A 22,644-nucleotide genomic window follows, 5' to 3' on the forward strand; every position below is an offset into this window, starting at 1 on the left:
GTGCCTGTTAGGTATTAAAGGTGACTCTTTACATCAGGATTTGTTGTAGCTGGCATATGGAATTCATTGGATCATTTAGACAAAAATGAGGGGACCGGGAATTGTGTGAATTAATTAATTGCTCATTGTTGGCATACCAGAAGAATGAACACATCATTGTAAATAAGAGGAGTGATAATTGATGGATTTATATAAATAGAACTCCTTTCAAAACTGTAATCATTTCCAACTCTTGGCACTTGGAGTTAGCCTGAAGATCATCATCAAGGTACTACATTGTTATACCTATTCAACAAGGACAGTTTAAAGTAGTTTTGTACAGTTACTTGGAAACTGCTGTGGGTTTCATTGTCTACGTTTGGTGGTGAGCTTCTGGATTTTAATCTGGGTAAAGTATATATTAGTTCTCTGGAGGCATTGGCTTAGTTTGTGGCTGTACACTAGTTTATTATAGGTGGCAATGTTTTATGTTTTAATTTTGGCATCGGCACATTGACAACCTCTTTCTAGTTTTATATTAGCCATATTTTTAAATATGTGGGGTTTTTTTAAGTACATTTTTTAAAGTGGCAGCAATTTCATGTGTTTTTAGCACATCATCGTAAAAAGATTTTTCTTAGTACTTTGATTAACATGTACATCATATTTACATCCCAGCTTGTTCAGTTTTATTGTTACGTGCTATATTAGGTGTTTATTAACTAAAAGTGAGGTTAGGAGCCTCTGTAATGCCCCGTACACACGGTCGGATTTTCCGATGGAAAATGTCCGATCGGAGCGTGTTGTCGGAAATTCCGACTGTGTGTGGGCTCCATCGGACATTTTCCATCGGATTTTCCGACACACAAAGTTGGAGAGCAGGAGATAAAATTTTCCGACAACAAAATACGTTGTCGGAAATTCCGATCGTGTGTACACAAATCCGACGGACAAAGTGCCACGCATGCTCAGAATAAATAAAGAGATGAAAGCTATTGGCCACTGCCCCGTTTATAGTCCCGACGTACGTGTTTTACGTCAGCGCGTTTAGAACGATCGGATTTTCCGACAACTTTGTGTGACCGTGTGTATGCAAGACAAGTTTGAGCCAACATCCGTCGGAAAAAATCCATGGATTTTGTTGTCGGAATGTCCGAACAAAATCCGACCGTGTGTACGTCCTATAACAGTGTTGTGATACATTTGCAGATATTTAGGATAAGAATATTCTTCTTTTTCTTAACAAGGTGATTTATTTACTTCCACTTACCTCCATAAGACACCTCTGATCTTCCGTATTAGATTGCAGGGTTTCCTGGTGCAAAGTAAGAACTGAATCAGAATCAGTTAAAATCAAGAGTTAAAGAATTAAATAGCCCATATGAAGTCTGTTTAGCATATAAGGAATGTATACTCATGTATATACCTGTATATATGGAACATGGAAGGCGGCAGCTATCCTAATGCCTTGTACACACGATCGGAAATGCCGCCAGCAAAACTCCGATGAGAGCTTTTGGTCGGAAATTGCCACCGTGTGTATGCTCCATTGGACTTTTGCTGGCAGAATTGAGAGTAGGTTCTCTATTTTTCGGTCGGAAAAAGTTCCTAACCAAAAATGTGTTTGTCTGTATGCAATTCCGACGTGCAAAAAAACACGCATGCTCGGAAACAATTTGACGCATGCTTGGAAGCATTGAACTTCATTTTCTCGGTTCGTTGTAGTGTTGTACGTCACAGCGCTCTTGATGGTCAAATTTCAGAGAACTTTTGTGTGACCGTGTGTATGCAAGCCAAGCTTGAGCGGAATTCCATCGTAAAAACCATCCAAGATTTTTCAGACGGAAATTCCGCTCATGTGTACGGGGCATAAGAGTATAGCCAGCTCTGTGTCAATACAAGAAGGGGGAAGAGAAGGGAAGCGCCACCTAAGTGCAGTAGTTAAAACAATCTTTTAATGCGCAAGGAAAAAAATCACTTACAGGATAAAAAATGGAACAAGCTCATCAAATCCAGGAAAGGGAAGCGGGGGTGCCATGCCTCAGCATCCGTGTGGGTGCTTTCCAGGGAGAGATGTTGAATCTTCATTGTGTCATGTGGCCATCAGGAAGCAGAAACCAGCGTGGAACACGGCCGGAGATGACATCACCTGAACAACAAATGGCCGGGGGTCTCCTTGCCCCTTCTGATCTTCTGTATTAAAATCTTATTAGGAAACTTGAACAGCTTCTCCTAAACCATTAATCACTGAAATGTAATTGATATATGAGGCTGATTCTGTTTAATATAGCATACCATAAACCTAAAGCCTAAACTGGTTATATGAACAAGTACTAAACAGTAGTACACAGGATTGTATGCTAATCTTAAGGAATGTATAAAAATGCAGGTGATATGTCAGATACCTGCAGCGTGGATTTTATTTCTGTCTGTGTCTCAACTGGCCTTGATGATCATTATCTCTGGTACAGAAAGTGATAGGAAAGCCAAAATGTCTGAGTTGTCACAAAAACAGGAGGTGAGAGGGAATCCCTCTTCAATCCTCCTGTTCTGGGGACAACTTTCTTTATCCCCTCACTTTTGAAGAGATATCCTTTTACTACCTGAATTTTCTCTGGGACAGGAAGTAAAGGTAAATCCCCCAACAGAACGTAGACAGATTTATGTGCAGCTTGTATGAGAAAAATGTTACTTTAAAGCAATTTTTTACAACTGTAAGGAAAAGACATAGGTAGATTTATCTATGAGATGGAGCTTGGAAAGCCTTTGTCTTGGGTTACTTCTAGGAAATTAAAAATGACAATACTGAATTACCGTGTATATGATTCTGACAGTGATCCCTTGTAGTAAGAAGAAAAATAAATTAAACATTACAGGTTATTGGTCTTGAACAATTGTAAAACTAATATTATATATATTTTCCTTTAGAAAAAGAAAAAAGCAGCAGGCATCATGGCAGGAGACGGTGTTTCACAAAGTAAAATGAGCAGTAAGTACCTATTTCTAATAGCACCTGGAAGTAGAATTAGAAACTGCAGAATAATGTGCTTTTTTGGTTGTACTTGTAATTGGCTTTTTTTTACCAATTAATTGTTCATGAAAGGTTTTATTTTTTTATCTATTCAATCTAAAATGTATGTATTTAATACTGTATATATTAGTGTGAAGAGTATGGCAAAAGGTACAGTAGCCTCAAGGCAACCAGTCAGTAGCCAGTTTGGTCTTCAGTAACCTTCTAAAGATAAAATGTAATGGTTTGACAAAATAAACATAAGCCATTTACCATCATGTGAGCACAGACCTGGTGAACAATGGCTTTGTTATAAAACAAAGCCATGTTTTTTTTTGTTTTGTTTTTTTGCAAGCAAATTTTACCTAAGCAGCCAAAATGGTAAAATTTGAGATAAATTTTGATGTTTGGTATATTTGTGGCAAAATGTATAATTTAATAGCAAAGTAATTTTCAGGAAAATCACTGCTCAGCCTAGTCTGAATAACACTGAAATTACCTGATGTCTGTGTTTAGCTATGCAATTTACTGCATTAAGTTGTTCCGCAACTGTGATTTAAATTAGGATAACAGACATGTACAAACAGGAATTCCAAGCCTGTCATTCCTGACATTATCTTACTATGAGCAGGTCTCGTGACATTGGCCAAATGGCCTATATCTCCTTAGGTGTGGTCAGAGAAAATAATGATGGCCAGGAATAATTAAACAGAAATAGGTCAGAACAGATCATTTTTATAGGATTAGCTACCGACCTACTGTATGTATGGGATCAAGTTATCTATCTGGTATCTGGTGGCATACTTGGTAATATATATATATATATATTTTTTTTTTTTTTTTATTTCTGAGAGGTGTATTATGTTTGGTACACCAAATATATTCTTATGTATTTTATTACAAACACATTACACTTTTTGTTCACTTAAAGTGGTAATAAACCTCAAACAAATATGTAATATATATAGCAGCTTACCAATTTTTAATGTGGTGGCTCCATTGTTTTTTTTCGTTTAATTTATTTAAAAAAAATAATAAAGCTGGCAAACCTAACAAACATGTTATTTGTGATAATATGACTATGTTCATATACCCTATGACTTTTTCTATAATACTTTTGCTGTAACACCTTTTAAACTATTGCTGGCACCTACTCTATGGTGTCATTGAGGACCCTCTTGTAATATTGCTTTATTTTCACATTGCAGGCTGCTGTAAATGGCAAATGTGTAAGTATGAGTAACATAATTTTTTATTCTCATTTCCTCTCTATTAGCAGAGACGATTGATCCTTTTCTTAGGCTGTTCATACAGCTGTTGTTGTGAACAAGCATACAGGCAGGGCTGGGCTTTGTTATTAAAAGTCCAGCATGCTTTACAAACTGATTGTCACAGATCCACACTAAAATAAATGTTTATTTCAAAAATACAAATTGTACTAAATACTTACAATTTTTATAAAATATTTTTTTTATAAGCTTGTATTCCTTAAATAATGAAAATTAAGTTGACCATTATAGTTTCCTTTAAAATAAGTTTGGGTCACCTTCTGTCATTTATGTTATTGTAAAATAATTTTACAGGCAATTGACAAAAATGTGCAAGGCAAAAAAAAAAAAAAAAAGAATGAAGGTTCACTTTTTTCCAAGATGCTTGTGTATGTCACACGCATATCTGGTGTGGCCTGCCAATACTGATGATCTTCTGAAAGGCCTAGGGGGTGACTACAAACAAGCAGCCCTTTTGGGGTAGGGACACATTTCTCTGAGCTAAGCAAAGTGTATCATGCAAAGTGTGCTATGGTGCTGCAGTTTTTAGTGGCCATGGTAAAAGGTAGGTGTTCAAGAGTGACATACCTTATTTACAACCTCCAGCATCAACTTTCTTTGCAATTGGCACTTGGTTACATGATATCCCAGAGCTGCAAAGGAATTCAGTGCTGGAAGACTTCTCTCTTTGAGCACAGGTCTGAACAGGGAGCAGGAAGCTAAAATATATAATGCCCACCATGTGTTCATGCCTGGATGGAGAAGTACCTACATTCAAGGCCACCACCACAACCCCAGTTCTCCCTTGTATCTTGCTGATGGCTACAATACCCTGTGAGTCTTATATTCAAAAGAAGCATGCAGTTACTTAAAGTGTTACTAAACCCAGGACCCTGCATTCACTATATCTGGTCTTCCACAGTACACAATGAAATGCAATTATTTTAGTAAATATAAACTGCTAAATACCTTTTCTCATCGGCAGTTAAAGCAGTCTAGTGACTTCTATCAGTGTTGAGCCAAGCACTGGTTAAATCTTGTAGGAGGAGTTTTCTGATGAACCTATGAGACTGCAAGACCCCTGACACTCTGTCTGAACAGTACTGATTGGCCCTGTGCTGATCACATGCATCCTCTCAAGAAAAAAAAACTCTCTAGAAATACACACCAAACTGAGCATGTGCAGCCTGACTCCATAAACACTGTGTTATCAGGAAATTATTAGAAGTCAGTGGGAGGGGAGGATCAGAAAAGCCAGCGTCAAACTGCCTTTTTACACAATGTGGAGGATTAACCCCTTTGGTTCCACAAAGAGTATAACAAGCATGCTTTACTGCATATACTGTACAGACTGATTTCACTGTTGTGGGTTTAGTAACACTTTTAGTCAGGAAGGAAAAAACCATGATATGCGAACTTGTTACTGGGTATTAAAGCCATTAGATCAGTCACAAAACTAGCACAAAACTAGGTTAGCAGTTGCTACATTGTCAATTTTACAGCACAGATTTCCTTGTGTTAATGTTCCATATTCATGTTCCATGTTACAAATGAAATAAGTTTAATGTTTTGCAATTTTTTTTTTATAAACAAGCATACAGTATGATTCAATTTATTGTAAAATGATGTACATTTAATTCTGTGGGCTGAAAATATTTGAAAATTTCTTCTTTATATTCTAGTACTTCAGATTGGATTCTTTTTAATATGGACCGCAATAGGAGTGGCATTCATTGTAGTAGGTAAGAGCAAAAATACAATTGAATTGTCTTTTTTAATCTGTTGTCTGATATATACATATTTTCTACAATAAATTATGGTATTTATGGTAATAAATATGGAAAATGTTTGTTCTTTTTTTCACCTGTAGGTGCCATAAATCTAAACACATGTCCAGCCCAGCCATATATCCCAATATTTATGATTGTTGCTGGAGCCTTCAGCTTTGCGTACTGGATTATATTAGCAGTGAGATGCATCTCCTCCATTCTCGGAATCGTCCTCGCCGTTATTGTTGGTCTTTTTGTGTTTGCCTGGTTTATTGCAGGTAGGGACATATTTAATGTTTCTAAAAACAGGACAATGTCATCTTTGTATGCACACACAGAACTACCACCTTAAATCTCAGTACAAATTCATGTGGCAAACTAAAAAAAGACAATGATCATAACTAAAGTGCTAGTTAATTAATGGCAACCTTTGGCTTGATTCCTGACTTTACAGTTTAACATGCCGCATGAGATCATGAAACATAGCATAATACGGTATCATCATTTATATTTCCAATGTCTACGCAAACACAAATCAGTTGTCATATTAACTTATGAAACTCCCTGAGAACTCCAGCAAAATGAGGTTCCATGATCATCACTGTACTGGATGCTGCTATGTATCCATCTGAATGTAAAGGTAGCCTTAACTAATTCATGCTATTTCTTACTCTGTGCATCATGTGGATTACTCAAACCCAAGTTATAGGGCACACTGTCCTAGTTTGCAGTTTCAGAAAAGTGAAACTAAAACAAAATCCAGCAATTTTGAGTTCTGAGCACCCAGCTCTCCTTGGATCTATGATGATGTCACCTGCACCACATGGGAGCATCAAAATCTGGGTTGTATGCATTTTTGTTATTTCATTTTTTACAATGGCTTTTTTTAAAGCCATTTGTATGGGGGGCGGAGGTCACTGTACAGATATAACAGATTGCCTGATATACAGATGCTAGAGGAAACATTTACATTTGTTTATGTCTAAAGTAAAATAATTTTAAATATGGAACAAGTAGGTTACAGAAAATGCGTTACTGTTAGTATACCCAGAACTCTATGTTCACATGTACTGCAAATAAATATATGTCAAAGTAATGTTTGCTAGATTCATGTCAAGCTATTCACATATTATATTGCACTTAATGGACTTAAAATTTTCTCATTCTTATAGGCAGCGTGTGGGTGTTCGGGATTTATCGACCCACAAATCAACAATGTAATACTAGCATGTATTTGTTTGTTTTCTCCATCCTGATCATTCAGTGGATCTTTATTGGATTTGGGGTCATTGGAGCTGTGCTATCTTGCCTTTGCTGCAAGGATTCAGTAAGTGACTAAATAATATTAAAATTATTTTTTTTTTTAGGAAACCAGTGTGACTGGGGTGAGGTGGGGGGCTACTTATAAAGGGTCAAATGTCAGATTTACCCATATATTTGCCTGCTAATCATTCCCCTAATTTATAATTACTCACCCATTAAAAAATAAAAGACTAACAGCCACTTGAATTTATCCTTGTGCTCATGTTAAATGTTAGTTATCATAATGTTCACCAAAAACATCACTTATTAAAGTGGTTGTAAACCCTTTACAACCACTTTTTGCTACAGCCTATAACTAGGCTTGCCTGTAGCTACACTAGATATCTCCTAAACCTGCACAGTTTAGGAGATATCCCCTGTATTTGCCATTGATTCCGTTAGACTGTGCTGTTACCGGCGGCTCTTGCATGCGCGGGAGTGACGTCATCACGGCCCTGGCCAATCACAGTTCGCGATACCTGGGAGTAACTCTGGGAGCGATGTTGGCCGCCAGAGCAGGGTACGAGGAGGGCTGCAGGGGCTTCGATCTCAGGTAGGTAATTCATAAAGAGCTAGTATGCTATGCATACTAGCTCATTATGCCTTTCTCTTTCTTGTTTTTTTTTTTGTTTGTTTTTTCTAGGGTTTACAACCACTTTAACATTTATTACACTGAAACAAACATTCACCAACACCCACAAGCTGCAGGCCAGATTTAAAAAGACCCAATAAATGTTACCAGCAAATGGTGAAAAGTGAGGGGAATCCATATATGTTTTTAGACCTTGTTATAAATAAACTAAATATGTAAACTAGATGGACAATTGAATAATAATACAATTTTATTTATATTATCATGATAAATATGATCAGTCCTTTTTTTGTTTTGTGAGCTTATGAATTGATTCATAAGCTCACAAGATGAAAAAAAGTACATATAAATCCTTAACAATGAACTTCTTTAATTTATATACAATTGAAAGAATTGTGTGATATTGTTTCAGTAAGCGCAAAAAAAAGCCTGTTGATCCTGCCAGAAATCCTAAATCTTTGACTAATATTTTTTCATGTTTTTTTTTTTTTGCAGTGTTTTGGTAAACTTTTCAAGTGTTTTAGTTGCTGCCCGTGCTCAGAGGACTCCCAGTGCTGCAACATCTGCCAGTGCTCAGAGGGCTGCGGCTGCCTTAAATGTTTCCAGTGCAGCAGCTGTTTGAACTGTTCCATGTGTGCAAAGTGCTGCAGTTGTTTGGATTGCTGTGCTGCACAAGAACAATGTTAACACCATGGAAGAAACAACAGCAACTTTGTTTTTAAATAAAATCTAAATTATCACAATGGTCACTGTTAAGACCTCAATTTATGCAGGATGCCATTAATAATGGTTCTTATTATTTTCCAGCATCAGAATTATTACACCTAAACTGGTCGAATATGTACAGCCATTTTGTACTAATGTTTATTTAAAACACTTTCAAAGACACTTTTTTGTGCATGTTTTATCTAGTTCATCTGATGCATCTTTCCTGTTATGTACTCTACAATTTACCAGTGATTAGACTCTCAGAATGATGTTAAAATAAACACGAATGGTTATTAAAATCACAATTTACTTGCATTGGAGACTTTTCATAGGGTACTGGGCCATCTCTTGGCTTCACTTAAACTACAATCATAAAAGACAAAGCTTATGAGAATGTCACATATGAGAAACAATGGATTTACTTCAGTGGTACAAGAAAATGATTATATTCCTTACCAACATTGCCCATTGCTATTATCCAGCATTGGGTATACCAGGAGGTCAGACGGAGGTATGGTACAGAAAACAGCAAGCACAGTATGCAGATGCAGTAGGTGACATTTGTTAATTTAGCGAGTTTTTTTTTTATCTCTAACCTCTAAGGAAAACTTTAGTCAAGACAAGAAACATCAGTGGACTTGCAGACTAGTAGGTTACGTTAACTTAGTTTTTTTTTTTTTAAGTTTCAGAAGTACTTCTGAAGTATACAATTTCTATCCCCTCCAGTTTCCAGGTTAGGTGCTAATCACCAGCCATGAATGTTGGGTTTGTCTACTTTACCCCAATTCACACAGAATGCAAGATTAACATTAGAAAAAGTTACCCAATCATGCACTGAGCCTTTGTGTTATAAGCAGATCTTTGTTACTGTGGGCTGCAGTTTGAAGTTAATCAATAGATTTGTGCCAAAGAGTGAATCCAAAAACATGATTCAGACCCAGGTAGGCAGCTGTTCTTATGGCCTTTTTATTATTTATTTATTTGTGTTTGTCCAAGGTTCCCCTTTAATTTCCTGTGTATTATAGATTTGCAGTAAACAGTTATGTGTCGCCGCTGTATACATTTTATAACATGACAGCGGTTTCTCTGCTGTTCTCACTGAATAGGTCATTTATAGCAGAGCAAAATGATGCACAGTACAGTCTTCCATATCTTACAGGTCATGTAATTAAATGGGCATTGGAAAGTCAAACTGGTAAATTCCTATTGATTGTTTGATTAAATGTATATATTCACATTTTGTGTTGTCAATCATATATTTATTACTTTTAATTTGCTGTTTTCAGTAATTTAAGTTAATGAACAATAAAGTAATTTAAAGACTTCACATTGTAATGAATATTTTTATGCAAATCTGTTATTATTCTTTTTAGCTGTTAGAAATTTGTTGTACAACAATTAAAATGGGATCAGCATCACAGATCATTTTTTTATGTAAAATGCATGCATGGCAAGCACGGGGCTGTATTGCACTCATGGATTAGTGTCTTGCAAAGCAAAATGATAAAATACTGGCCTCGAAATTTACAAATTGTGATAACTTTTTTTTAATGTAATGGGAGCTGCATGCTGGGCTGCATGTTCCCCATGTGTTTAATTGCTATTTGGTGCACATGTTTATCCCACTTCTGCCAAAGACTCAGGGGTGGCTGTCAAGTCAAAAACACACCAAAGATTTCCCAGCACACTTACCAGCCAGCCTGCAAAACAACCAAATTGATCCTGTGTAACAATTTACGTTAAAAAAAGGGGACTTTGTTTGCAAACATTTGCAATTTTTTTCGGGTTGGTGGCCAGCTTTCATTGCGATTGACATTGGATCTACTTTGGGGGGCATTCATTTTATTTTTTATTTTTAAAACAGTCAAAAACTATTTTGTTTTTACTGACTTTTTTGGTGAATGAGTAGGGATACTATGTACCCATACTCATTCACATAGAGGGGCCAGGATCTGTGGGCTTCCAGATTCCGATAAGTCAACCCCACAACCAACAGGTCAGGGTTTTGGGGAAGAGGCTCTTGTCCTCTTCAACATGGTGACAAGGTGCTTTTTGTTGGGGGGAGTCTCGCTTGTCGCATTCATTTCCTTGCCTGCCGGGCTGCATGTTCGAATAAGGGTCTGACTTGGATTTATGGATTCTGGGGGAGTCCCTATGCCATTTTATTAAATATTTTGGCGTGGGGTTCCCCTTACAATCCATACCAGACCCAAAGGGCCTGGTAAGGATTGGGGGGGGGCATGCTGTTTTTTTTTTCTGAAATTTTATTTGCCGGCAGTTCAGTTTGCATGACAGATTAACAGCTGATGAGTCATCGGTTGTTAACCGCTTCAGGACCGCCCCATAGCAGATTTATTTTTACAGGGCGGTTCTCCTGTGCAGGTTCATGTATATATATTTGTGATTCTGCACTCCTGCCTGCAGGGGGCATGTGCAGGCCGCTTCTGCTATGATTAACCACAGCAGAAGCTGATCTGTGGGTGCCAGATCATTGGTAAAACACACAGAACGGAGATCTGCCTATGCAAATAAGGCAGATCTCTGTTCTGACAGGGGGGGGAGGGATGGATTTTGTGTTCCTGCAAAGCAGGGAATAAAATCCATCTGTTCCCCTAGTAAAAGCACCTAACACAGTACACAAAAAACACTGGCTAAGCACACAGTTACCCTTTGATCTCCCTAGATGTTTAACCCCTTTCCAGCCATGTGTCATTAGTGACACCTAGTGCTGCTTCTCTTTTCACTGTCCAATTCCAAGGCTGGTGACGGGTCCAGAACAGTCAGGGCTCAGAGGAAGTGGGTTCAAAAATGCTGGCCACGAGACTGAGGGCATCTAGTGGAGGAAAAAAGGAATGTGGGAGAAATCTCTAGATTGAAGGTGAATATTTCAACAAAAGCTGGTTTAGTTATTTTGTTTTTCATTAAGCTATTCATTTTCATTTTGTTATTTTTGGCGGAAGTTGTTTTATTGAGAAAAAATTCTTGCGAGTCTACAGCTATCTGGGGCTCCATTGGCGACAATTCCCAATTATTTCACCAGAAAGAACACACGGGTGGTTTTGCCATCGAAATAAACTCTGAAGGTTTCTCCGACGGAATTCCGATCTGACTTTTTCTGACGGAAATTCCGCTCGTGTGTACGCGGCATGACAGTTTTTTTAATTGCTGCCCATGACACTTTAAATTAAGGTGAAACATTCCTGTTTGCTCTGACTATAGTTTTATCTGGTCTTTTACAGGTTGTATAGGGCAGTAATAGCGATGATTGAATCTTATAATTCTTAGAATTAAATTCTGCTCAATCTCTTCTAAATCTACATGTCACATGTCCCACGGACACAGACATGTTAGAAATCTGTTCTCATCCATGTGCTTGTTAGGTATTAAAGGTGACTCTTTACATCAGGATTTGTTGTAGCTGGCATATGGAATTCATTGGATTATTTAGACAAAAATGAGGGGACCGGGAATTGTGTGAATTAATTAATTGCTGATTGTTGGCATACCAGAAGAATGAACACATCATTGTAAATAAGAGGAGTGATAATTGACGGTTTTATATAAATAGAACTCCTTTCAAAACTGTAATCATTTCCAACTCTTGGCACTTGGAGTTAGCCTGAAGATCATCATCAAGGTACTACATTGTTATACCTATTCAACAAGGACAGCTTAAGGTAGTTTTGTACAGTTACTTGGAAACTGCTGTGGGTTTCATTGTCTACGTTTGGTGGTGAGCTTCTGGATTTTAATCTGGGTAAAGTATATATTAGTTCTCTGGGGGCATTGGCTTAGTTTGTGGCTGTACACTAGTTTATTATAGGTGGCAATGTTGTATGTTTTAATTTTGGCATCGGTACATTGACAACCTCTTTCTAGTTTTATTTTAGCCATATTTTTAAATATGTGGGGTTTTTTTAAGTAACCTTTTTAAAGTGGCAGCAATTTCATGTGTTTTTAGCACATCATCGTAAAAAGATTTTTCTTAGTACTTTGATTAACATGTACATCATATTTACATCCCAGCTTGTTCAGTTTTATTGTTACGTGCTATATTACGTGTTTATTAACTAAAAGTGAGGTTAGGAGCCTCTGTAACAGTGTTGTGATACATTTGCAGATATTTAGGATAAGAATATTCTTCTTTTTCTTAACAAGGTGATTTATTTACTTCCACTTACCTCCATAAGACACCTCTGATCTTCTGTATTAGATTGCAGGGTTTCCTGGTGCAAAGTAAGAACTGAATCAGAATCAGTTAAAATCAAGAGTTAAAGAATTAAATAGCCCATATGAAGTCCGTTTAGCACATAAGGAATGTATACCCATGTATATACCTGTATATATGGAACATGGAAGGCAGCAGCTATCTTAATGCCTCGTACACACGATCGGAAATGCCGCCATCAAAACTCTGATGAGAGCTTTTGGTAGGAAATTGCGACCGTGTGTATGCTCCATCGGACTTTTGCTGGCAGAATTCCAGCCAGCAAAAGATTGAGAGCAGGTTCTCTATTTTTCGGTTGGGAAAAGTTCCTATCTGAAAATGTGTTCGTCTGTATGCAATTCCGAAGCGCAAAAAAACACGCATGCTCGGAAACAATTTGACGCATTTTCGGAAGCATTAAACTTCATTTTCTCGGCTTGTCATAGTGTTGTTCGTCACTGCGTTCTAGACGGTTGAAAGTTCAGAGAACTTTTGTGTGACTGTGTGTATGAAAGCCAAGCTTGAGCGGAATTCCGTCGGAAAAACCATCCAAGATTTTTCCGACAGAAATTCCGCTCATGTGTATGGGGTATAAGAGTATAGCCAGCTCTGTGTCAAGACAAGAAGGGGGAAGAGAAGGGAAGCGCCACCTAAGTGCAGTAGTTAAAACAATCTTTTAATGCGCAAGGAAAAAAATCACTTACAGGATAAAAAATGGAACAAGCTCATCAAATCCAGGGAAGGGAAGCGAATCCATATGGGTTCTGTGCCATTCTCGGGCTTTCCAGGGAGAGATGTTGAATCCTCATTGTGTCATTTGGCCACCAGGAAGCAGAAACCAGCGTGGAACATGGCCGGAGATGATGTGGATTTTATTTCTGTCTGTGTCTCAACTGGCCTTGATGATCATTATCTTTGGTACAGAAAGTGATAGGAAAGCCAAAATGTCTGATTTGTCACAAAAACAGGAGGTGAGAGGGAATCCCTCTTCAATATTCCTGTTCTGGGGACAACTTTCTTTATCCCCTCGCTTTTGAAGAGATATCCTTTTACTACCTGAATTTTCTCTGGGACAGGAAGTAAAGGTAAATCCCCCAACAGAACGTAGACAGATTTATGTGCAGCTTGTTTGAGAAAATTTTTTACAACTGTAAGGAAAAGACAGATTTATCTATGAGATGGAGCTTGGAAAGCCTTTGTCTTGGGTTAAGCCCTTCTAGGAAATTAAAAATGACAATACTGAATTACCGTGTATATGATTTTGACATTGATCCCTTGTAGTAAGAAGAAAAAGAAGTTAAACATTACAGGTTATTGGTCTTGAACAATTGTAAAACTAATATTATATATATTTTCCTTTAGAAAAAGAAAAAAGCAGCAGGCATCATGGCAGTAAATGGTGTTTTACAAGGTAAGTTAAGCATCAGTAAGTACTTATTTCTAACAGCACCTGGAAGTAGAATTAGAAACTCTGCAGAATAATGTGCTTTTTTTGATTGTACTTGTAATTGCCTTTTTTTTTACCAATTAATTGTTCATGAAAGGTTGTATTTTATCTATTCAATCTAAAATGTATGTATATAATACTGTATATATGAGTGTGAAGAGTATGGCAAAAGGTACAGTAGCCTCAAGGCAACCAGTCGGTAGCCAGTTTGGTCTTCAGTAACCTTCTAAAGATAAAATGTAATGGTTTGACAAAATAAACATAAGCCATTTACCATCATGTGAGCACAGACCTGGTGAACAATGGCTTTGTTATAAAACAGAGCCATGTTTTTTTTGTTTTGTTTTTTTTTGCAAGCAAATTTTACCTAAGCAGCCGAAATGGTAAAATTTGAGATAAATTTTGATGTTTGGTATATTTGTGGCAAAATGTATAATTTCATAGCAAAGTAACTTTCAGGAAAACCACTGCTCAGCCTAGTCTGAATAACACTGAAATTACCTGATGTCTGTGTCTAGCTATGCAATTTACTGCATTCAGTTGTTCCGCAACTGTAGTTTAAATGAGGACAACAGACATGTACAAACAGGAATTCCAAGCCTGTCATTCCTGACATTATCTTACTATGAGCATGTCTTGTGACATTGGCCAAATGGCCCATATCTCTTTAGGCGTGGTCAGAGAAAATAATGATGGTCAGGAGTAATTAAACAGAAATAGGTCAGAACAGATAATTTTTATAGGATTAGCTACTGACCTACTGTATGTATGTGATCAAGTTATCTATCTGGTGGCATACTTGGTAATATATATATATATATATTTTTTTTTATTTCTGAGAGGTGTATTATGTTTGGTACACCAAATATATTCTTATGTAGTTTATTACACACACATTACACTTTGTGTTCACTTAAAGTGGTAGTAAACCTCAGACAAATATGTAATATATATAGCAGCTTACCAATTTTTAATGTGGTGGCTCCATTGTTTTTTTCGTTTTATTTATTTAAAAAAAAATAATAAAGCTGGCAAACCTAACAAACATGTTATTTGTGATAATATGACTATGTTCATATACCCTATGACTTTTTCTATAATACTTTTGCTGTAACACCATTTTTTATTCTCATTTCCTCTCTATTAGCAGAGGCGATTGATCCTATTTTAGGCTGTTCATACAGCTGTTGTTGTGAACAAGCATACAGGCAGGGCTAGGCTTTGTTATTAAAAGTCCAGCATGCTTTACAAACCGATTGTCACAGATCCACACTAAAATAAATGTTTATTTCAAAAATACAAATTGTACTAAATACTTACAATTTTTATAAAATATTTTTTTATAAGCTTGTATTCCTTAAATAATGAAAATTAAGGTTGACCATTATAGTTTCCTTTAAAATAAGTTTGGGTCACCTTCTGTCAATGTTATTGTAAAATAATTTTCCAGGCAATTGACAAAAATGTGCAAGGCAAAAAAAAAGAATGAAGGTTCACTTTTTTCCAAGATGCCCGTGTATGTCACATACATATCTGGTGTGGCCTGCCAATACTGATGACCTTCTGAAAGGCCTAGGGGGTGACTACAAACAAGCAGCCATTTTGGGGTAGGGACACATTTCTCTGAGCTAAGCAAAGTGTATCATGCAAAGTGTGCTATGGTGCTGCAGTTTTTAGTGGCCATGGTAAAAGGTGGGTGTTCATTTGGTTACATGATATCCCAGAGCTGTAAAGGAATTCAGTGCTGGAAGACTTCTCTCTTTGAGCACAGGTCTGAACAGGGAGCAGGAAGCTAAAATATATAATGCCCACCAGGTGTTCATGCCTGGGTTGAGAAGTACCTACATTCAAAGCCACCACCACAACCCCAGTTCTACCTTGTATCTTGCTGATGGCTACAATACCCTGTAAGTCATATACCCAAAAGAAGCATGCAGTTACTTAAAGTGTTACTAAACCCAGGACCCTGCATTCTCTATATCTGGTTTTCCACAGTACACAGAACATGGAAATGCTGATCACATGCATCCTCCCAAGAAAAAAACCTCTCTAGAAATACACACCAAACTGAGCATGTGCAGCCTGACTCCATAGACAATGTGTTATCAGGAAATTGTTAGAAGTCAGTGGAAGGAGGGGAGGATCAGAGAAGCCAGCATCAAACGGCCTTTTTACACAATGTGGAGGATTAACCCCTTTGGTTCCACAGAGAATAAAACAAGCATGCTTTGCATATACTGTACAGACTGCTTTCACTGTTGTGGGTTTAGTAACACTTTAAGTCAGGAAGGGAAAAACCATGATATGCGAACTTGTTACTGGGTATTAGAGCCATTAGATCAGTCACAAAACTAGCATTAGCTAACTAGGTTAGCAGTTGCTACATTGTCAATTTTACAGCACAGATTTCCTTGTGTTAATGTTCCACATTCATGTTCCATGTTACAAATGGTTAAATATACAAATAAAATAAGTTTAATGTTTTGCATTTTTTTTTATAAACAATCATACAGTATGATTCAATTTATTATAAAATTATGTACATTTAATTCTGTGGGCTGAACATATTTGAAAATTTCTTCTTTATATTCTAGTAATTCAGTATGCATTCTTTTTAATATGGACCGCAATAGGAGTGGCATTCATTGTAGTAGGTAAGAGCAAAAATACAATTGAATTGTCTTTTTTAATCTGTTGTCTGATATATACATATTTTCTACAATAAATTATGGTATTTATGGTAATAAATATGGAAAATGTTTGTCCTTTTTTTTACCTGTAGGTGCGAAAAATCTAAACACATGTCCAGCCCAGCCATATATCCCAATATTTATGATTGTTGCTGGAGCCTTCAACTTTGCATCCTGGATTATATTACCAGTGAGATGCATCTCCTACACTCTCGAAAAGATCCTCGCCATCATTGTTTTTCTTTTTGTGTTTGCCTGGTTAATTACAGGTAGGGACATATTTAATGTTTCTAAAAACAGGACAATGTCATCTTTGTATGCACACACAGAAGTACCACCTCAAATCTCAGTACAAATTCATGTGGCAAACTAAAAAAAGACAATGATCATAACTAAAGTGCTAGTTAATTATGGCAACCTTTGGCTTGATTCCTGACTTTACAGTTTAACATGCTGCATGAGATCATGAAACATAGCATAACACCGTCTCATCATTTATATTTACAATGTCCACGCAAGCACAAATCAGATGTCATATTAACTTATGAAACTCCCTGAGAACTCCAGCAAAAAGAGGTTCAATGTTCATCACTGTACTGGATGCTGCTATGCATCCATCTGAATGTAAAGGTAGCCTTAACTAATTCATGCTATTTCTTTGCATCGTGTGGATTACTCAAACCCAAGTTATAGGGCACATTGTCTTAGTTTGCAGTTTCAGAAAAGTGAAACTAAAACAAAATCCAGCAATTCTGAGTTCTAAGTACCCAGCTCTCCTTGGATCTATGATGATGTCACCTGCACCACATGGGAGCATCAAAATCTGGGTTGTATGCATTTTTGTTATTTCATTTTTTTACAATGGCTTTTTTTTAAGCCATTTGTATGGGGGGGGGGGGGGGGGGTGTGGAGGTCACTGTACAGATATATAACGGACTGCCTGATATACAGATGCTAGAGGAAACATTTACATTTGTTTATGTCTAAAGTAAAATAATTTTAAATATGGAACAAGTAGGTTACAGAAAATGCGTTACTGTTAGTATACCCAGAACTCTATGTTCACATGTACTGCAAATAAATATATATCAAAGTAATGTTTTCTAGATTCATGTCAATCTATTCACATATTATATTGCACAACTTAATGGACTTAAAATTTTCTCATTCTTATAGGCAGCGTGTGGGTGTTCGGGATTTATCGACCCACAAATCTACAATGTAATACTAGCATGTATTTGTTTGTTTTCTCCATCCTGATCATTCAGTGGATCATTATTGGATTTGCGGTCATTGGAGCTGTGCTATCTTGCCTTTGCTACTGCAATTCAGTAAGTGACTATATAATATTAAAATTATTTTTTTTAGGAAACCAGTGTGACTGGGGTGAGGTGGGGGGCTACTTATAAAGGGTCAAATGTCAGATTTAACCATATATTTGCCTGCTAATCATTCCCCTAATTTATAATTACTCACCAATTAAAAAATAAAAGACTAACAGCCACTTGAATTTATCCTTGTGTTCATGTTAAATGTTAGTTATCATAATGTTCACCAAAAACATCACCTATTAAAGTGGTTGTAAACCCTTTACAACCACTTTTTGCTACAGGTAAGCCTATAATTAGGCTTACCTGTAGCTACACTGATTATCTCCTAAACCTGCACAGTTTAGGAGATATCCCCTGTAATTGCCGTTGATTCAGTTAGACTGTGCAGTTACCGGCGGCTCCCGCATGCATGTGCAGTTCGCGAAACCCGGGAGTAACTCCGAGAGCAATGTTGGCTGCCGGAGCGGGGTACGAGGACAGCTGCGGGGGCTTTGATCTCAGATAAGTAATTCATAATGAGCTAGTAAGCTATGCATACTAGCTCATTATGCCTTTCTCTTTATTGTTTTTTTTTGTTCGTTTGTTTTTTCTAGGGTTTACAACCACTTTAACATTTATTACACTGAAACAAACATTCACCAACACCCACAAGCTGCAGGCCAGATTTAAAAAGACCCAACAAATGTTACCAGCAAATGGTGACAAGTGAGGGGAATCCATATATTTTATATATTTTATATATATTTTATATATATTTTTAGACCTTGTTATAAATAAACTAGATATGTAAACTAGATGGACAATTGAATAATAATACTATTCTATTTATATTATCATGATAAATATGGTCAGTCCTTTTTTTGTTTTGTGAACTTATGAATTGATTCATAAGCTCACAAGATGAAAAAAAAAGTATATGTAAATCCTTAACAATGAACTTCTTTAATTTATATACAATTGAAAGAATTGTGTGATATTGTTTCAGTAAGCGCAAAAAAAAAGTCTGTTGATCCTGCCAGAACTCCTAAATCTTTGACTAATATTTTTTCATGTTTTTTCTTTGCAGTGTTTTGATAAACCTTGCAAGTGTTTTAGTTGCTGCCCGTGCTCAGAGGACTCCCAGTGCTGCAACATCTGCCAGTGCTCAGAGGGCTGCGGCTGCCTTAAATGTTTCCAGTGCAGCAGCTGTTTGAACTGTTCCATGTGTGCAAAGTGCTGCAGTTGTTTGGATTGCTGTGCTGCACAAGAACAATGTTAACACCATAGAATAAACAACAGCAACTTTGTTTTTAAATAAAATCTAAATTATCTCAATGGTCACTGTTAAGACCTCAATTTATGCAGGATGCCATTAATAATGGTTCTTATTATTTTCCAGCATCAAAATTATTACACCTAAACTGGTCGAATATGTACAGCCATTTTGTACTAATGTTTATTTAAAACACTTTCAAAGACACTTTTTTGTGCATGTTTTATCTAGTTCATCTGATGCATCTTTCCTGTTATGTACTCTACAATTTACCAGTGATTAGACTCTCAGAATGATGTTAAAATAAACACGAATGGTTATTAAAATCACAATTTACTTGCATTGGAGACTTTTCATAGGGTACTGGGCCATCTCTTGGCTTCACTTAAACTACAATCATAAAAGACAAAGCTTATGAGAATGTCACATATGAGAAACAATGGATTTACTTCAGTAGTACAAGAAAATGATTATCTTCCTTACCAACATTGCCCATTGCTATTATCCAGCATTGGGTATACCAGGAGGTCAGACGGAGGTATGGTACAGAAAACAGCAAGCACAATATGCAGATGCAGTAGGTGACATTTGTTAATTTAGCAAGTTTTTTTTTTATCTCTAACCTCTAAGGAAAACTTCAGTCAAGACAAGAAATATCAGTGGACTTGCAGACTAGTAGGTTACGTTAACTTAGTTTTTTTTTTTTTAAGTTTCAGAAGTACTTCTGAAGTATACAATTTCTATCCCCTCCAGTTTCCAGGTTAGGTGCTAATCACCAGCCATGAATGTTGGGTTTGTCTACTTTACCCCAATTCACACAGAATGCAAGATTAACATTAGAAAAAGTTACCCAATCATGCACTGAGCCTTTGTGTTATAAGCAGATCTTTGTTACTGTGGGCTGCAGTTTGAAGTTAATCAATAGATTTGTGCCAAAGAGTGAATCCAAAAACATGATTCAGACCCAGGTAGGCAGCTGTTCTTATGGCCTTTTTATTATTTATTTATTTATTTGTATTTGTCCAAGGTGCCCCTTTAATTTCCTGTGTATTATAGATTTGCAGGAAACAGTTATGTGTCGCCGCTGTATACATTTTATAACATGACAGCGGTTTCTCTGCTGTTCTCACTGAATAGGTCATTTATAGCAGAGCAAAATGATGCACAGTACAGTCTTCCATACCTTATAGGTCATGTAATTAAATGGGCATTGGAAAGTCAAACTGGTAAATTCCTATTGATTGTTTGATTATATGTATATATTCACATTTTGTGTTGTCATATATTTATTACTTTCAATTTGCTGTTTTCAGTAATTTAAGTTAATGAACAATAAAGTAATTTAAAGATTTCACATTGTAATGAATATTTTTATGCAAATCTGTTATTATTCTTTTTAGATTTTAGAAAATTGTACAACAATTAAAATGGGATCAGCATCACAGATCATTTTTTATGTAAAATGCATGCATGGTAAGCACAGGGCTGTATTGCACTCATGGATTAGTGTCTTTCAAAGCAAAATGATAAAATACTGGCCTCAAAATATACAAATTGTGATAACTTTTTATAATGTAATGGGAGCTGCATGCTGGGCTGCATGTCCCCCATGTGTTTAATTGCTATGTGGTGGGGGAGCACATGTTTATCCCACTTCTGCCCCAGACTCAGGGGTGGCTGTCAAGTCAAAAACACACCAAAGATTTCCCAGCACACTTCTCAGCCAGCCTGCAAGACAACCAAATTGATACTGTCTAACAATTTATGTTAAAAAAAGTGGCTTTGTTTGCACACATTTGCAAATTTTTTTCGGGTTGGTGGCCAGCGTTCATTGCGATTGACATTGGATCTACTTTGGGGGGCATTCATTTTATTTTTTATTTTTAAAACAGTCAAAAACTATTTTGTTTTTACTGACTTTTTTGGTGAATAAGTAGGGATACTATGTACCCCTACTCATTCACATAGAGGGGCCAGGATCTGTGGGCTTCCAGACTCCGATAAGTCAACCCCACAACCACCAGGTCAGGGTTTTGGGGAAGAGGCTCTTGTCCTCATCAACATGGTGACAAGGTGCTTTGGGGGGGGGGGGTCTCGCTTGTCCCATTCATTTCCTTGCCTGCTGGGCTGCATGTTCGAATAAGGGCCTGACTTGGATTTATGGATTCTGGGGGAGTCCCTATGCCATTTTATTAAATATTTTGGCATGGGGTTCCCCTTACAATCCATAACAGACCCAAAGGGCCTGGTAAGGATTGGGGGGGGCATGCTGTTTTTTTTTTCTGAAATTTTATTTGCCGGCAGTTCAGTTTGCATGACAGATTAACAGCTGATGAGTCATCGGTTGTTAACCGCTTCAGGACCGCCCCATAGCATATTTACTTTTACAGGGCGGTTCTCCTGTGCAGGTTCATGTATATATATTTGTGATTCTGCACTCCTGCCTGCAGGGGGCATGTGCAGGCCGCTTCTGCTGTGATTAACCACAGCAGAAGCTGATCTGTGGGTGCCAGATCATTGGTAAAACACACAGAACGGAGATCTGCCTATGCAAACAAGGCAGATCTCCGTTCTGACAGGGGGGGGAAGGGATGGATTTTGTGTTCCTGCAAAGCAGGGAATAAAATCCATCCGTTCCCCTAGTAAAAGCACCTAACACAGTACACAAAAAACACTGGCTAAGCACACAGTTACCCTTTGATCGCCCTAGATGTTTAACCCCTTCCCAGCCATGTGTCATTAACGACCACCATGCACATTTTTAGCACTGACTACTGTATTAGTGTCACTGGTTCCCACAAAGTGTCAAAAGTGTCCATAAACTTATGCCATAGTTTGTAGGCGCTATAATGTTCGCGTAAACCAATCAATATATGCTTATTGGGATTTCTTTCCAAAAACATGTAGCAGAATACATATTGGTCTAAATTTAAGAAGAAATTAGATTTTTTTTTCAATTTTATTGGATATGTTTTATAGCAGAAAGTAAAATTTTCAAATTTTTTTTTTTTTTTACAATTGTTGGGCTTCTTTTGTTTAATGAAAATGAAAAAGCAGTGGTGGTCTAACACCACCAAAAGAAAGCTTTA

The 22,644-nt window shown here is 37.0% G+C and overlaps 2 protein-coding genes across 6 annotated transcripts; both read left to right on the forward strand.

The window, feature by feature from the left end:
* Positions 1-174: 174 nt before the first annotated feature.
* Positions 175-9,955, forward strand: LOC141112395 (uncharacterized). 3 transcript variants are annotated; one of them, XM_073605197.1, is made up of 7 exons: positions 175-268; positions 2,908-2,968; positions 4,198-4,218; positions 5,940-5,999; positions 6,128-6,304; positions 7,199-7,353; positions 8,416-9,955. In XM_073605197.1, the coding sequence occupies exons 2-7, from the start codon at positions 2,932-2,934 to the stop codon at positions 8,605-8,607; spliced, it is 642 nt and encodes a 213-aa protein (XP_073461298.1). In that variant the 5' UTR covers positions 175-268; positions 2,908-2,931; the 3' UTR covers positions 8,608-9,955. The 3 variants fall into 3 exon arrangements, with proteins under 3 accessions (XP_073461298.1, XP_073461300.1, XP_073461299.1); XM_073605199.1 differs by lacking the exon at positions 175-268 and adding an exon at positions 274-364; XM_073605198.1 differs by lacking the exon at positions 175-268 and adding an exon at positions 282-388.
* A 2,161-nt stretch (positions 9,956-12,116) lies between these two features.
* Positions 12,117-20,369, forward strand: LOC141112396 (uncharacterized). 3 transcript variants are annotated; one of them, XM_073605200.1, is made up of 6 exons: positions 12,117-12,265; positions 14,198-14,246; positions 16,877-16,936; positions 17,065-17,241; positions 18,149-18,303; positions 19,370-20,369. In XM_073605200.1, the coding sequence occupies exons 2-6, from the start codon at positions 14,222-14,224 to the stop codon at positions 19,559-19,561; spliced, it is 609 nt and encodes a 202-aa protein (XP_073461301.1). In that variant the 5' UTR covers positions 12,117-12,265; positions 14,198-14,221; the 3' UTR covers positions 19,562-20,369. The 3 variants fall into 3 exon arrangements, with proteins under 3 accessions (XP_073461301.1, XP_073461302.1, XP_073461303.1); XM_073605201.1 differs by having other exon boundaries at positions 12,197-12,385; XM_073605202.1 differs by having other exon boundaries at positions 12,197-12,361.
* The last annotated feature ends 2,275 nt before the right edge of the window (positions 20,370-22,644 follow it).

Source organism: Aquarana catesbeiana, linkage group LG11 (assembly GCF_042186555.1).
Source record: "Aquarana catesbeiana isolate 2022-GZ linkage group LG11, ASM4218655v1, whole genome shotgun sequence".
In the NCBI taxonomy this organism is placed as follows: Eukaryota; Metazoa; Chordata; class Amphibia; order Anura; family Ranidae; genus Aquarana; species Aquarana catesbeiana.